General features: G+C 41.0%; 1 protein-coding gene across 1 annotated transcript in view; it reads right to left on the bottom strand.

Annotated features, from left to right (window-relative positions):
- Window positions 1–11,492: 11,492 nt before the first annotated feature.
- The window catches only part of PLCXD3 (phosphatidylinositol specific phospholipase C X domain containing 3), a 73,690-nt gene continuing 68,474 nt past the window's right edge, over window positions 11,493–16,708 (bottom strand). Inside the window, exon 3 of the mRNA XM_058826996.1 lies at window positions 11,493–11,688. Within this exon, the coding sequence (XP_058682979.1) occupies window positions 11,532–11,688 (157 nt within the window). The 3' untranslated portion in view covers window positions 11,493–11,531. The remainder of the gene's footprint in view (window positions 11,689–16,708) is intronic.

The raw sequence follows: 16,708 nt of genomic DNA, 5'->3' as shown, positions 1-16,708 counted from the left end.
GAGATGAATCCACTGTGACTATATTAGCAGCCTTCAGCAAATTCATTTTTCATGAAACTGCCTAATCTTCCTTTGGGCTGATGAAAACATTCAACACTCATCATGGTAAGAAGTGTTGTGGTGTAACTATCCAGCATGTGAAATGCTCTCCTTATGTCTGCTCTGAATATGCCTCTGGAAAGATTCAGGTGGTGTCTCATCCTGTTGCTTGTGAGCCACCACTTGCAGCCATGCCACTCATGGTTTGATAGCCAGCTATCATACTTCCTCCTCTTTTCCTGTCCAAGGAGTCCTGACTTCATCTTTCCTGAGCTGGAAGTTTGCTGTAACTTTGGTCATCCTTGTTGCCCTGACTGAGTCTTTTCAAGCCTGCCACATGTTTCTTAATACTGGCTAACCAAACTGCACTAATATTGATGGTACCTAGATGAACACATAATGATGTGCTCTACCTTGTTCCTATATCTTTCCCCATGATCCCTACTGTGATTTGCTTTTTTGACTGCCAAAGCAAATGAATTTCATTGCTTCATTACTTAAAGTTTGTTTCAGTGCTGATGGTAACAGTCGATAGAGGATTGAAAGGCAGACAGATGAGAAATCCACATTTCTCAATAGCCTGGAAAATAGACTGCAGACATTTGTTGTTTGTATTCACAGTTAATTGCATACTTCATTTCAGTTAAAATATAAAACCAGACACTTACTCTTGAAGTAATCCCAATGGGATTATAAAAATGTACTGGCCACTTTGGGAGCATGCAGTGAATCTATATGAGCAACAAGGTCTAAAGAAGGTAAAAGGGCACCCAGAATATTTTCTTTCTGTCAGCTTTCACACTTTCTGTTTCTCAATGGTGTAATTAAAGGAAAAGCAGAAATGTATTTTATAGGGTTGCAGATACATAACACAGTGGAAAAGATGTTTGTTCAGATTTTGGGTCAAGTGTTTAATGAACATTAGCAAATCTTCCCATTACTGCAGGAAAATAATGTGGTGGTTTTTTATTAAGCAACCAATCCTCTAAAACCTTTTACAAGGTCTCTGATGACTTGAGTCAGATGACTGCCGGGTTGATTAGTACAGCCCTAGAGAAAGGTGAAAGTGGCAAACCCTGGCTGGTGTCAGTGTTCTTGGCGATGGCAGATCACATCTGCACTGGGGCAGGCAGGGCTTGGAAACTTAGCAACAAGGAATTCATTCAGGTATCCCCCAGCAACATAACTCCCTCTCCTCCGGGATTGGAATGCAAACTGAGAGATGGGTTCCACATTTCTGAGTTTCTAGAAAAGCAAAGCCAGAGGACTTAGTCCACTGTCTAACAACATGCTTTTTTTTGCACTCTTAGGTAGGATCTATCCTGGTTGTTTCATCAGTGTGGTACCTGACATATCCAAAACACACCCCAGCTCATGCCCTCTAATTCTTCCTTGAAAGCTTTACAAGCTTCAGAAATGTGAAGAAATGTGACGGCTACCTAGGGAATGGAAGTGGTTTGTTCAGACAATAGTTTTGCTAACAAGGGTGGTGCTTGCAATCCTGGAAACTGTACAGGAACAAGGAAACAGAATGTATCTGCATAGATGGCATGACATTAATGAGAAAGGAGCATGTATATCCTGTAAATCAAGCAGGAGTTTTTGAAAACTCTCTTCCTTTTAATCAGAATGCTGTGAGGAAGAAATGGCTAGCAAGAAGCACTGCAAAATCCTACCTTGCCTGCAGATTATTATTTAGTCTTTTAAGTTTCTTTATTTTCCTGGCTTCATTGGGCTCAAGTATTTTTGTTTGAAGATGAAGGTGCTCAGGTATTGGGCTGAATCTGTGTGATAGTGATAGAAACAAAAGAGGGTTGGGTCTTCAAGTGCATCCTCCCCCTCTCCAATAAATCCCCTCTCACTTTCCAAGGTCTCTGATACTCAGTGTAGTTTGTCTAAGACAGGAACACCAGGTGGGTATTACAGGAGGAATTGTCTGTGTGACTGCACAAGCAAAACATACCAGAGATGGGGGAGCTGAGATGTTTGCATTGACTTTGCACATTGACCTGCTAAAGTCAATATAGTGATGCCTATATAACTTTGATCACAGTTACAAGGTGCTTATATGGCTTGAGCTTTAAGATATCAATATAACCTGATATATCTATATAACCTGATATCAATATAAACTAAATCACAACCTTTTATATATCTGTATAACCTGATACCAGGTTATCATAGTTTTTTATACCTATATTACCTGAATCATAACTTTTATACCTATATAACCTGATATAAATAACTTTTTAGACAATGTAATGGCTAGCATATGGTTAACTGAATAGACAAAAAAAAAAAGGAAAAAAAGATCACCAGGTGTATAACTTTAGAGATATGTAAGTATAGTACTAAACAAAAATTGGGAAGTGCAAAGCCAATTAGCCATAAAATAAAGAATTTAGGCTAGTTAGGACCAGACAAATCAAGGAACATTGTAATTGCACATGCTTCTAAGACACAGTTGAAAAGTGCAGATGTGAAGGAGACCTTGGAAGCCTTCATCAAAGACCCCCAAGACCCCTGAACTGGGGAGGCACAAGTGCAGTGCAAAAGAACTATCTAATAAACATGAGAGAGATCTTACAATTTAAATTGGTTCTAGGATGTATGTGATGATAACACTGAACAATGCTTACTGTATGAATAAACCGCAGCACTTGAAAAAGGTGGGTGAGTTAGGTGGAGATATCCCCTTCACCACCAGTGCTGCCGTATACAAATACCTTCTCTATAGACACCAGTCTATGGGGATTTATTTCCAGCCTATCTCTCAGGCATCAAGGGTAAGAAATGCTGCTGGAGACTGGAACAACTGGGTCTTCCAAGATTTCAGACAGCTTCTATGGGCATATTCCTCTGCTAACCCCACCTCCACAGCCCCCTGCCCCTTCCCAGCAGGGATGTGTATAGAGAACATCCAGCCTGAACTTTTGCTATAGGATGTGTGAGTAAAAGCACTAAGAGCCATCATGCTAAACTCAACCCCAGGTTTAATGTTCCTTCCAGCTGACCAGCTGCTGCTGCTGCAATTTGTGCCACCCCCCACATGCTCTAGTCCAGCAGCACTACACTAACAAGAGCTGCAGATTTTTACTCCTCTGTGTATGCAGGTTGGCTAGCTTTTAATAACCATATGAAAATTTGGTATCACTTACAACATTTTAAAGAAGAGACAGAAGCTTTGTTGATTGATTCAAACTAAAGGCTACATTTACTGTTTAGTAACCACTTCAGCAATGGCAAAAATTTATTCTGTGTACTGACCAATTAACATGCTCCTGTTGGTAAGACAGTACTTTGGGTTTCTGCAGGGAGTCACTGAGACACTTGCTCATCTTTCATGGTCTCTTCTACTGCAGCCCTGCAGCTTGCACCTGACTCCACCCGGGCCAAGTGAGAGGTCACAAAGGGTAAGAGGGCACTGCACTTAAGCTGGGTTTGCCTGTGACACAGCAGGAAAAGTGAGCAACAGAAAACTGTCCTGAAAAACAAAATTTCTGGCCTTGCTAGGAAGATTACGTAACCCAAACCTTAAACGTCAAGCTTCTACCATGCAGAAAGGCTTTAACACGCCACACCCAGCTCCTGCAGGAGGCTGAGTTGCTTGCCCTGCTCAAGTGTACAGAGCACTCTTGCCAGGAAGTTGCCTGTGCCCCCTTCCGAGGGGTATCCCCGCATTGCATAGGAGACACCAGGGAGAGAAGTTGGAGGGACTCACCTCCTCGCTGGCATGTCCTGGAACCAGACATGGGGCAGCAGACAGTCTGCTCCATTGGACCTGCAGGCAAGTGGGGTCTGGTTTGCCTCGATGGTGGGCAGTGCTCAGTGTGTGAGGGCCCAGGGAGACAGACTGGCACTTCAGAAGTGCCATCCCCCGCCTTCCAGAGACCGCCGGCGGCGTGAGCCAGCAGGCCGCACCGCAGGGCCTTGTGCTTTGCTGCTTCAGGCAAACCGGGGCTGGAGAACCCCGCTGGGAAAAGAGGTAGCTGAGAGCTCACTGTGTCCCTGGCAGCATGGACACATCACAGCATCCTCTGGTATTGAAGTGTCCCTATAATAACCAAGTGGAAAGGACACTCCCAGTGCAGTGCCTTCATGGGGCAGTCCATGTACATCCCTAACAAAACAGCACAGCCTGTGTCTAATATATGGCTCCAACCCATAACCTCAAACTGTGCTTAAAAAACCTCTTACGTGAAAAGCCTTAAATGAAGCAACGAAACCATAAAACAAGAATACAGGTACCAGAGCTTTATTTGATGTTTCACTGGATACAAAGAAACTGGATTTTATATTACTTTTTTTACTCTAAATACACATTCTTGTCATAAAAATTCACATTTGCTATACAGAACTGTAGGCATTTTTAACACAACATTTATTAAAGTACCATTAAACAGATCCTAAAACGAGAAGGTGCAGCTCTGTGAACCTTTGTGGGCACAACACACAGGGAGCTCCATGTTCTCAGTGTTACACAATCATCCTTCCCACCAAAACGGAGACAAGCCATTCAAATGCATTAATGCTCACTGGGAATAATAAGGCTTCTGTACAGAGATCCTGAACAGTGTCAGGAGGCAGTGTGGCAATAACATGCTAATAATCATCACCTAGATGATACTAAACTACTGATGACTGAGGCAGTCAAAAACTTAACTGTCCTGGCAAGCCCATGAAATTTTTCTTTTTAAAATTGTGGTTTTAACCATACATTTTTATTTTCAGTAACAGTAATTATACAAGTCCAGGATTCTGCTTTAAGGATGCCCACTTCATAGCAAAACTAGTTGCAGCTACTTGAGGAATTTCTTCCAATCAAACTGACCTTTGTATGACCAAAGGCTGAAGGAAGAGATGAATACATGCCATCTTACTGCGGAAACAAAAACCCCTAAGTCCACCTCCCTCTGAGGAGATACTCAGTGGCCAAGGTGACGCCTCTTTAAGAGGATGAGTGTTCATAATTTGGATTGTGGAGATAAACCATCCTGGGACATCAGATGAGGCCCTCTACCAGCTTTTAGCCCCACACACTTAACATCTTATACGACCATATGGACTGCTATGATGTGCTATGAATATGCACATCTGGCAGGTAACGGGATGTGTACGCAGAAGTCCAGATAAGCAGCACTCAGCAGAGGCAAAGGACAGAAGTGAGAAGATGCTGCATTTTAACTGGGCAACTGAATAGGCTCTGAAATCAGACTTGTGCCTTCCCTCAGTCACTGTTCAGGTGGATCTGACTGAAGCTGACCTCATACCAGATGTGCTGCTGGAGGGCAGACACCCTACTCCAACCAGCCAGGCACAAGGTGGACACTATGTGCTTAGTTAGTACCTCTTTCCTAATTACTCTTGGCATCAGGCATCTTAAAATAAGCCATGAAGGGAGTTCTAGACCTGGCTGTGGGAATAGTACAGGAGTCCTACCTGTAGGCAATGTAGAGATTCCTATGTAGATCCTGCAGGAACAAGGAATTATAGGTTTTTTTTATTTGAAGCTGCCACAATCCCTGAAAGCAGAATGCTGTACATGGGCAGGCCAGGCCATGCTGATTAGCCTATGGTATTCACAATTTTTACATAAGGATTTTTTTTTTTTTTTGATAGGTCCAACCTACACTGGAGCAAAGTTCAAAGCTCTTCCTGCAGATTTAAAGCTATATTCCAACACAGGACATGAGCAGTATTGCATAGCATCCAGGCACTTCCTTAAAGCCAGGATATCCCCATCCTCCTGTCATGACTATATTCCAGAAGATGAATTTTAGGCCACTCAATTACATGATCACAATTCCTGCTGACATCAGCAGGAGCTGTGTGTGCGCAGAAGTGATTGGATCTGTAACACACTGGAAACCATGTCTTTGCCACCTTGTACAGTCAAGGCAGTTAATCAGGCAAACATCCTATTCTTTATCTACAAATCTGTAAGTGAGCTCCACGTAACTTCAAGTTTAACTCCTTCGTGCCAGAAAGTGAGGGAGTCAGCTCTATGGACAACCCTTGCTAACATCTGAAACGGAACCGATAATTATGAGATTTAACAATATTATCCTAATGCATTAAGGCAGGTCACATAACTGCCCCTTTCCTTTAGGATTAATTACTATTTCCTTGTACACTGTAGACAATCCATAATCCATTTACACACATACCTACAAAACAGTAGCACAGTAAAAACTAAATAGACCACTGAACTCCAAATACTTGTAATCAATACATTACACATACTATACAGCATATTTTAGCCTCATCATTGGGTAAACACATACAATTCAGAACAACATTGACTGTATGTAACACAGAAGCTACTACTGAGATATGACAAATACATCTTACACTATTAGCTTTTACTTCACTGAAAAGGAATTTAGAACTTTGAAATGGTGTTACCCAAACTCTTGAAATCACCAAATGGCCTAATCAGTTGCTAATACCTGGTGTTTCTTATATTACATTGAGGATAAAAAGCACTGGAACTGTGGTTTTCAGGGCACTTTGTTTTCTTGCTTTATTTATTTTTTTTTTTATTTTGTGAAATTAAGCTCCACAATTTTAAATTTCATTTGCAACACAGCCTATAATTACTACACAGTGACTATCTGCTCACTCTTATCTCAGGGTAAAGGCTTAGTAACTCCTTTGAAGTTAGTAGAAACTGTCTAGATTTGTATCAGTATGACAAAAAGATTAAGCCCAGCATACAGGATCATACATTCCCTCTCAGCCATGCATGCATATATATTTATATATACATACATGTGTACATTTAAAATAATGTTTTGAAATGGCAAGACCTACAACACCAGTAATGTATCCAACAGCAAAAGAATGCAAAGAACCCACTAATTCTAAAACTACGCTCCTGTGGTCTGATTCCAATTTACCCCTCACCATACAAGGCAGGAATTGCACTCCAGGAACCACCTCCTGTTTGGACTGGATTTCTGCAGGTTAAATCAGTACAGAACGAAGATGTCTCAGTATGTGTAAACTGAAAAATGGAGCCAGGTGGGTTTACACAGCTGAGACACTCCATGTGTGCAGCACAGTCGCCATCTTTCAATTATGGGTGAAAAGGAACAATCAAGTAATCACATGAAACTGCCAGAAAACAACAGTACTCAATGTATACATGATGAACATACTGAGGGGGAAAATAAGCAGAAGAAGCAAAAAAATGTTTTGGCAGTGAATGACATGACAGTTTGAGTAAGTAGATGCTTATACAGATCAATAGTGTAGACAGGTATTTTTTCTTGATGGGCTGATTACAGTCAACTAATTTCCCATGCAAGATTCCTTGTAATACATGTGAAGAAACCTTCCAAGTTAATAGGATCAGAATAACACATCTGACCCAACCCTGCAAGCACATTTCTGGTTGAAATAAAAGACAATTTTAGCTGCATATGGGTGGCAGAACTGGGCTCTGGAATGGTCCAGTTGTGCTGCATAGTACTTTCTGGCTTGTTCTTTTTTGGCAAGATCCCCAAACAACATCAACAGGGAGTGCATCTCTATCAGGACTTACAGTTTTAGGCCCTCACAGATGAAATCTTCAGAAGAGCATGGATAGTATATCCCCACATGCACTTTTTTCTTTTAGTAATTAAGGCAAGGTTGTTTACCTGTTCCTACCATAAAGTGCTGTGCTTCTCCAATAGAAAGATCAACAGCTAAATGAAAACATATTTTTCCTGACCAGAATTTAACATTTTGCTAGTATTCTTCCCCACTAATGGACAAATGATACAATTTGTCTATTCTTGTTTCTTGTCAGAGGACTTTTTTTTGCTTTGCTTTTATTTTCTATTTATTTCCAATTGAGAATTAGAATAAAACTAACACTAAGCAAACATTTTATAACAATGCTAACGAACTCTAGATAGCTGTATACTTATTCATATATACAGGCACACACACATACACTTTTTAAAATACAGCAAAGCATTTGCCTTGAGTACACCTCTGAGCAAGCAAAAAGCCTGGTGTGTCTGTGTGTGTGAGCAGGGGTACCAGCAGAAATCTGGTGTTGATGCTCTCAGATGCAACAGAATTTCAGCCAGAATACAAAAAGAAAGAAGCCTAATTTTCACTCTACCCAAGGATTCAGATTCCTTTACTGTATTAGAAGGCTAGATTAACTCTTTTGACTATATTTAAGCAGCTGAAGAATCACAGAAGGAGTCTGGAAACAACCAACTCCAGCTAAATGGAAAAAAGAGCATTTCACACCACACTGCCAATAAATAAGCAAACATTTTTACATTTCTAGGTAGGACACCCACATAGGTGTGGGTTCAAAAATTTATTTTCATGTTTCATTTTATATATCTGTTACATAAATTTTACTTGGAGAGCCTGTGGAAACCAGAAACAAAGTCTATCAAGCCACTCTATAACTTGCTTAGTTGTGGATGAAAGCATTAAAGTCATACCCCTGGTTCAACAAAACCATGACTTGTGACTCAAAGTAAATTTTTGATGCAGTCTGGATGAAGTCTAAATGCCACAAAAAACCTTACTAGCTTAGATCACAGATTTCACTGGGGATGACTCGTACAGTCCTAACCTATACAGAAGAGAATGCTACTGAAAGAGCCATCATGACTTTGTAACAGCTGCATGGGTTTTTTTCAAACAAATTTATAGTAGTCCTGTCCAGAGCCCCAAAGATCATTATGCAAGTGTACAAGGATGTCTGTGTTATACACATACATTAAATGTGTCAATATACTACACATACACTTAAATTATTCTTTATTCTACATTCACATGTGCATACACTTTTTCCAAGACAACCTCTCAGTACAAAATAGTAGGAAGTGTTCTTTTTATTCCACTCCCTAAACTAAAGCGAACAAACCCCCCATAATGCTTGTTATCCATCTGTTCAATATGACCATTTCTGAATTTCTAAACTTTGATGGGAGACAGTAGTCATTATCATCTGACAGAAAATAGCAATGGACTGTACGATGCAATTCTCTCTTCTCGCTCAACTAAAAGTTCTAGTAATATCAACAGAGAATTGACTTTAATTCCATCCCATAAATCCCTGCAATATTTCAGAGAGCATTTCCTTGTAAGATGTTATGCCATCTATTGTTTTGTACAGATGAGATGTTTTACTTTCCAAAGTTGGGTACCTGTGTATTGATGTGTCCAGGAGATAGGACTGCCTGTATTTTATCCAGTTAGGTGTCATACAGTTGCAATGCTCTCATTTTATAAATCACTAAGTTTTCCATTTACTTTTTATATATATTTCTTTAAAACTACGATGATCAGTGATTTTGTTGCTGGAACAGTGGCATTCAACAGATTTTCAATCTTATGCTATGCAGTATTATATCCCACAGACAATTTAAGGACAATAGAGTACTGCTATTACCTAGAATTGAACCACTACACTCTTTAGTACAGGAACTTTTCACTGATGAAACTGGTACTGATTCTTTGTAATCAGTGGGAAAGTGTTCTGTTTATAAGCTTCTTAAAGAGAAGCTTAGACTGCACCTATTTTTAAATGCAGTTTCAGTTTTGCAGAAATCAGATTTCTACCATGGGACAAAATACTGCACATCTTAAGAGTACACCCAATTCACTTACCTTATGCACAATCCACACTAAACACAGATGTTTTCCTACTCAATTCAATGGATATAGGATCAGGCTCTTCCATAAGATTAATCCTGGGAAGAAGTGGTGCTCAAAACTTCCCTAACTGTATTCCTGCTGGAACCAGGGAAAATATGCACCAGCAGCTGTTCCTTAGAGGTTCATATTGTGACCAGTGTTATTTAATATCTTGATTAATGACACAGATGAAGAAATCAAGTGCACCTTCAGCAAATTTGCAGGTAACACCAAGCTGAATGGTGCTGTTGACACACCTGAAGGAGGGGATGCCATCCAGAGGGACCTGGACAAGCTGGAGAAGTGGATCCATGGGAATTTCATATGGTTTAACAATACGAAGTGCACAGGCAGCCCCTGGTGTCAGCACAGGCTGGGCATGAACAGACCCAGAGCAGCCCTGCCCAGAAGGACCTGGGGGTGCTGTGGGTGAGAGACTGGACATGCCCTGGCCATGGCACTCACAGCCCAGAGAGCCAAATGTGTCCTGGGCTGCATCCAGAGCCCCGTGGGGAGCAGGGGAGGGAGGGGATTCTGCCCCTCTGCTCTCCTGAGACCCACATGGAGCACTGCATCCAGAACTGGGGTCCCTGCATAAAAAGGAAAATAAAAATGGAACTATTGGAGCCAGTCCAGAGGAGTCCATGAAGTTGATCAGAAGGATGGAGCACCTCTCCTATGAGGAAAGGCTGAGGGAGAATTGGGATTGTTCAGTTTGGAGAAGAGAAGGCTTTGGGGTGACCTAATTTTGGCCATCCAGTACCTGATGGGAGTCTACAAGAAAAATGGAGAGAGACTTTTTACAAAGACATACAGTGACAGACAAGCAGGAATGGTTCAGACTTGAGAGTAGGTTTAGATTAGATATTAGGAAAAAATGCTGTAAGAGTGATGAGGCACTAGAACATGTTGCCAAGAAAAGTTGTGGATGCCCCCATGCCTGGAAGTGTGAAAAACCAGGCTGGATGGAGCTCTGAGCAACCTGGTTTAGTGAAAAGTGTCCTGCCAATGGCCAGGGCGTTGAAATACTCTGTGATTACAGAGTTAGGCCAGTATCACATATCTGCTGGCTTGACCTGAGGCAGAGACACTGGAAAACCCCATTTTGAGAATGAAAAGCAAGCAGGCTTTTGTCTGTGCTTTGTGCAAGCTACACAGTACATCATGTTTACTGCCCACTGATTATGGTAACATAACACATCATGTTTACTGCCCACTGATTATGGTACATAACACATCATGTTTACTGTCCACTGATTATGGTACATAACATATCATGTTTACTGTCCACTGATTATGCATGTGTTAGAAGCATGACTTTGGATTTACATCACAAAGGCATTTAAACCTGCAGCTCATTGATAAATATGATCAGTTAAACCACCTAACAGATGAAATATAGCAGCTTGAACTTTTCGTGCCAGATATACTGTCCTCAGTCTCCTGGTGTAATGCTCACACCGTTGGGAATCCTGCTGTGAGCAGGAAGAGGACAATATATACATCCCCTTGCTCTGAAAACAACAAATTTCTTGGCACTGTTCATAACCACAGAAGACACATGAATCACATTTGGTACCTCATGGAGAACCTGTAAATGGCCTTCTTTTGTCAAACACTGTAAACATGTTTAGTTTTGCTCTTCACATTAAACACAAACATGAAAAAATGATCATAAATGATGAAAACATTTCCCTTATGCCCACCCACTAAAGCCCTAAACACCTCAGTGTGTTACAAGAAGATGAGTGTTTTACAATATAATCCTTTTAGAATACAATCTTTCTTTTTTTTTTTCAAATTCTGAATAATGCAACAACATACATATCACAGTACTATCAAGTAGTGTCATCTTCACCTTCATCCAGAGAATAGTTGAGCTTTATGACTGTGCTGATAAAGTCACCAAGTTCTACAAAATCTGCAGTGATAATATTCACACCACTTTCTCCAGCTTTCTGAGTTCGGACCCACTCCATCATTGCAGGAAGAGCCCTAAGGAGAAAAGAGGAACAATAATTACTCAAAAAATCAGTGAGACAAAGGTATCGAGGCAGGATTTACCAACAGTGTCTCCCATTGATCTTACTTGGTTCCTAAGGGAAAGAAACCAAGTGAGACAGGACACAGGTTACTGCTTAAGCTTTTTTAAAACCCTTTTTAATTTTCATTCTCTGGGGAAATAATATGTTGATTGCACTTCAACTTCTCAGTAGGAAAGAATGGAAGGAAGATCATGCAGGCTTAGAGTAATTATTGATTTTGCCTATGCACAAGGCAAAATTGGACCATGGAGCAGATACTTTTTGATATCATCTGGCCATATGACTCCAAGGGAATTGCTCATGGAAAAACAAGTAACAGAGAACTCATGCCATTTGCAAAGTGTGTTTGATACACTCACGGAAATGCTAAAAATAGTATTTTGAGGAACACAGAAACAACCATGATTCCTACAAGTATAAGTACAGCGTACACCAAAACCCCTTTCTTCACCAGTACTGATACTCAAGCCATGAATTAATTAGACTTAATCATAAACTAATGGTTGATAACAGAAATAGAAAGCAGCAAAATCATATCAACTCTTTTCTAAGATGGCAGACTTTAATTATGTCAGATCCTTAGCACAGGAATACTGGCGTCTAAAGGATATCTGCCTTATTGTGTTTCTGAGTATAAAGAAATTTTTCTGACATTTTTCTGTGAAAATACAAACTAGCAATCACAAGAAACATCTGTAAGAAAAATAAAAGGCTCCTTAGTCCTGCTGAGGCTGTCAAGCAGCAAAATCCAGTTTTCAGAAGAAAGAAGTTAACAGAGCTACAGAAAAATAAGGTACATTCTTCAGAGAAAGGGCATTTATCTGAGAAAGGGTAATTGACCATTGGTATAAAATCCCAATGACTGTGACAATATCTGCAGCACTTGGAGTCTTTAAATCTAGCTTGGGTATCGTTCCAAAATTATACTCTTGGTCTACCTCAAGATGCTGAGTTAAATAAAATAATCTAAGGTCTAGGCAGGGCTGCAGTCGGTTTAGATGAACATTGTGTTCTCTCTTTGCTCAAAGATCTATAAATCTGTGATTTCCCCTAAACCAGCACGTTGTGCAGCCTTTTTCACAGACACAAGGTACATGGAAAATTTTTGTCTGACAGTTATTTAAATAATGGTGAACATGTTGAACCTATATCTTCTCTCAAAAGCTTTAGAAAACAGATCTAAAGAAAAGAAAACTATTAGCAGACAGAGATTGTACCTGTTAGTGGCTACTAGAATCAGTCCATTTTAAAAATAATTTAATACAGAATAAAACCCAAGCAGCTAAAATTATTTCTCTCTATGATTTCACAGAATACCAAGGTTTTATTTCACCAAAATGTACTTGAATCTACCATGAGATCCACATATCAGCAATACATTTTATTTCAGTCATTGATTCAGTATGACTGAAGCACTTACATGTATGCACACCAGCTCATAAAACCAAATTCAAGCGATCTGCTGTTTATGAACCCAGCCAGCACCTTTAGATACAAGTTTATGTAATCCTGAAAAGCTGCACTCCATAGCAGTGTAACAGGGCACAGATCAGGTGTTAAATACCTGGCAATGCCTGGACTGCTTGAAAAGATCTGCAAGCAACCAGAACCAGGACAGATCTCAGCAGAATAGCATAGACCACCAAGGTAACAAAAGGCAGCTCAGAGCAGCTGTAAACTCCACTGCATCTTCACATGTGAAAGTTACTGCAGAACTCTGTGCAGAACTCATCAAGGTAGAATTTATGAGATGGCAGTACACTGCTTTTGTATTTAATACCATCCTATTTAAGCCCAAAGAGTTACAGGTCTAAAGGTGAACTGATTCATTGTAGTCCCTCCCTCCCTCCCTCCCTCCCTCCCTCCCTCCCTCCCTCCCTCCCTCCCTCCCTCCCTCCCTCCCTCCCTCCCTCCCTCCCTCCCTCCCTCCCTCCCTCCCGAGGCATAATTAACTTCTTTTTGTTCTCTTTTACGTGTTCTGAAGATAGTTCTGATGTAATTCTTTCTTCACACCATACAGTTTGCTGTCCATACACTTACCCATATTGACTAAAATACTATTGTCCTTTTCCTAATGTGTTCTCAGTAAGTCAGACTCCACCAAGCAGTCATACCTTCTTTTAATTAGTGCTTTATCCTAAAGTTAGCCTGCCTTGCCATTTCATCCACAGTTGGCTTGGTTAGTTGAATGGGTCATCTTTGTTTTACTAATATTTCACACAGGACACAGTTGCGTGACCCTCTGCTCACACACGAATTGCTAGATAAAGTCACAGAAATCTTTTGTTTGTCGGACTAGAGAGCATTTAAAGATAAGTCAGAAATTAATCACATTAGGAAACAAAAAGCTTATTTGCATAGCAAAGCCAAATGACACAATCCAATTAAAAAAAAGATAGCTGAAGTAAAGATTCCACTGACCTTAAAGATTTGATGCAGGATCTGTAGCTCTGTTTATGACCGAAGTCAATACAAAAACCATACAGACCATCTCTTCCCCACGTGCCATCTTGAGAGTGGACTACACCAATGACTCTAAGGAACCACACATTGCTCAGGTTCAGCATGTATCTCAAACGCTCACAATAATTATTAGAATTAGCCTGCTTTAATATTCCTCAGGATGCTTTTCTGGTAGCAGTACAAACCTTGTTCACCCTGCCTTGTAATTTCCAAATTGTGCCTCAAACTAGTGATTGTTCTCACCAAGGGTTTTAGTCAGGCAAACAAACCACCTACAAGACTGAGCCCAGTATGTACCATGGTTTTTATGGGTGTCCTTATGAGGTTCTCTGTCAGACATGGGGGAAACTTCTAGAAACTTCTCACAGAAGCCATCCCTGTAGCAACCCCCACTACTGAAACCATGCCACGCAAACCCAATTCATCTTGCTGGATTGGTAAGAAATGATTTTATGCACAAGCATATACACAGAAGCCTCTCAGCCTGCAAACCCTAAGAGCATCACTGCCTCTGTGTTAGACAGGTCCTGGCTCTCCTATGCAGGAATCTCTGCTTTAGGGTGCCTCCCACAGCTGGTACAGCCCAGCTCTTATGGCTACTATCCCATTTCACACAAGGAATCATTTCTAACCCCTATGGGTTCCAAAGCCACCATGTAACCCAGAAACACATGCGCAGAAGGTGCTGCTTGTCTTTGCATAGAGCCAAGGAGGAGAGTAGGTGTGCTCCTCCACAAGACCTGCGCCAGGAGAAAGAGAGGAGTCCTCTCCTCTTACCTCACTTCCTGGGGCACTGTTTTCATCCTGCTGCAGCTCCTCTGACCTGGGTTGGAGTTGGCCAGATCTGACCCTGCCAGGCTAGTGCAGCACTTCCCCAGAAACCAATATCTGAAGTCAATTCGTTTTTCCACATCCCTAGTGGAAGCAGAGGGCTTAATGGCACCAGTAGTGTAGGGAGGATAAAGACATAAGGGTGGGGAGCTTGGGTACTGGCAGGGAAGGAGACAAATGGCAAGTTACCTCGGTTTGACCGTGGATTGAGATCAGTAATCCTGGTGATAAATTTTCTGGCCTGAAGGAATATGTACCTTTTTTTCACTAACTGAAAAGTAGGAGGTCCCAGACAGCTGCCCCTCATTGCCAGGATGGTAGGAGTAAAGCCATGTGACTGCTTGATGTGGAAGGACTTCATGGGAAGAACTGTGGTCCAGCCCCAGACACCACCACTGCACCTCCACATAAGAACACAGGTCTACCATCCATGATGCCCAGCAGTCTTCTGGAGCAGCATTTCCATCTGCCAAAGACTGCATGAGAATGGGGAGAACAGAGGAGATCTGGGTGGTAGGGATCTACCTATGCTGGACAACACAAAGTCATGCAGCTTTTATCTCAGGTGGCACCTCACAAGGTCAGTCAGAGCTACTCATAATTTATCAGTATGAGGATCGTTTACACCATGACTGCAAGCATGCTCTACACCACCATTTTCAGCCCCCCCCTTTTTTTTTTTTGAGGAGCCATGTACTTCCTCATATAGCATTGCTACAGCAATTTTCATTTACAACACAGTAAAATCTAGATTCAGCTTTGACACTTATTTTATTACCTCTATTTTTCCCTGTTCTGCTTACCTGCTTATATAAGCAAAAATGTGCACATATTTATTTTTAAGTTTTTCTCTTCCTTCAGGAACCATTTTCTGATGCATTAAAGGAGATCTGCTGAGAAATACTGACCTCAACTACAAAACAGGCATAGCCCTTTTTAAAGTTACTGAATATTCAAGACCTTTCTTCTTTTTTTTTTTTTAATCTATCAAAGCTCTCAAGTGACTTCAGTGGCATTGAATTTTGTTTAAAAAATAATAATTAAGCATTCAAGTTGCATCAGTTTAAGCAGTAAAGTCGTGAGTCCCATTAAAAGCTTTCAGAAAGAAAATATGATCTAATTAGTTGTATTAAAATTTGCTTTTAAAAAACCATTCTTAGGCTATTTTAGTTCAGAAAGAGGGTTGGTTATTTGGTTTTTTTAATGTCTGAGTCATGAAAGCCTGACAATGTGACAGAAGACTAATGACAGCAGTGCTGTAAGACAGGACCTCCCGTGGCGGAACAGCCGTTCCTCTCTGCAGAGCTTTCACAGGAGAGGAGAGGGAAAAGCAACTTCACGAACACAAAACAGAATGTCTATTCACTATTTAACGAGAGTTTGATCACTATAGGCAGAGAACAGGTTTTCTTCTGGAGTGCAGGGAGTCAGTACAACCTAATCCACAGTGAGAAATTGGTCCCATTCACAGGGTGTGATGCTGCCAAGCATTAAGTGCTCATTCCCAGTAACACCAGTGAGAACTGCAGCAGGTCTCTATGCTCGGGGCAAAGTGACATGTGGCATTTCTTCCCTCTCCAGTGGAGCACACACCTTGCTCCCTGCAGCCTTTTGCAAAAAGGTGTTACTGCTGAACAAAATCAGCACCCCTCTGCAGGAGGCTATGCTTACACAAG

Source organism: Poecile atricapillus, chromosome Z (assembly GCF_030490865.1).
Source record: "Poecile atricapillus isolate bPoeAtr1 chromosome Z, bPoeAtr1.hap1, whole genome shotgun sequence".
NCBI classification, from domain to species: domain Eukaryota; kingdom Metazoa; phylum Chordata; class Aves; order Passeriformes; family Paridae; genus Poecile; species Poecile atricapillus.
The sequence above is the reverse complement of the archived record's forward strand: the minus strand, read 5'-3'. Positions and strand labels throughout refer to the sequence as shown.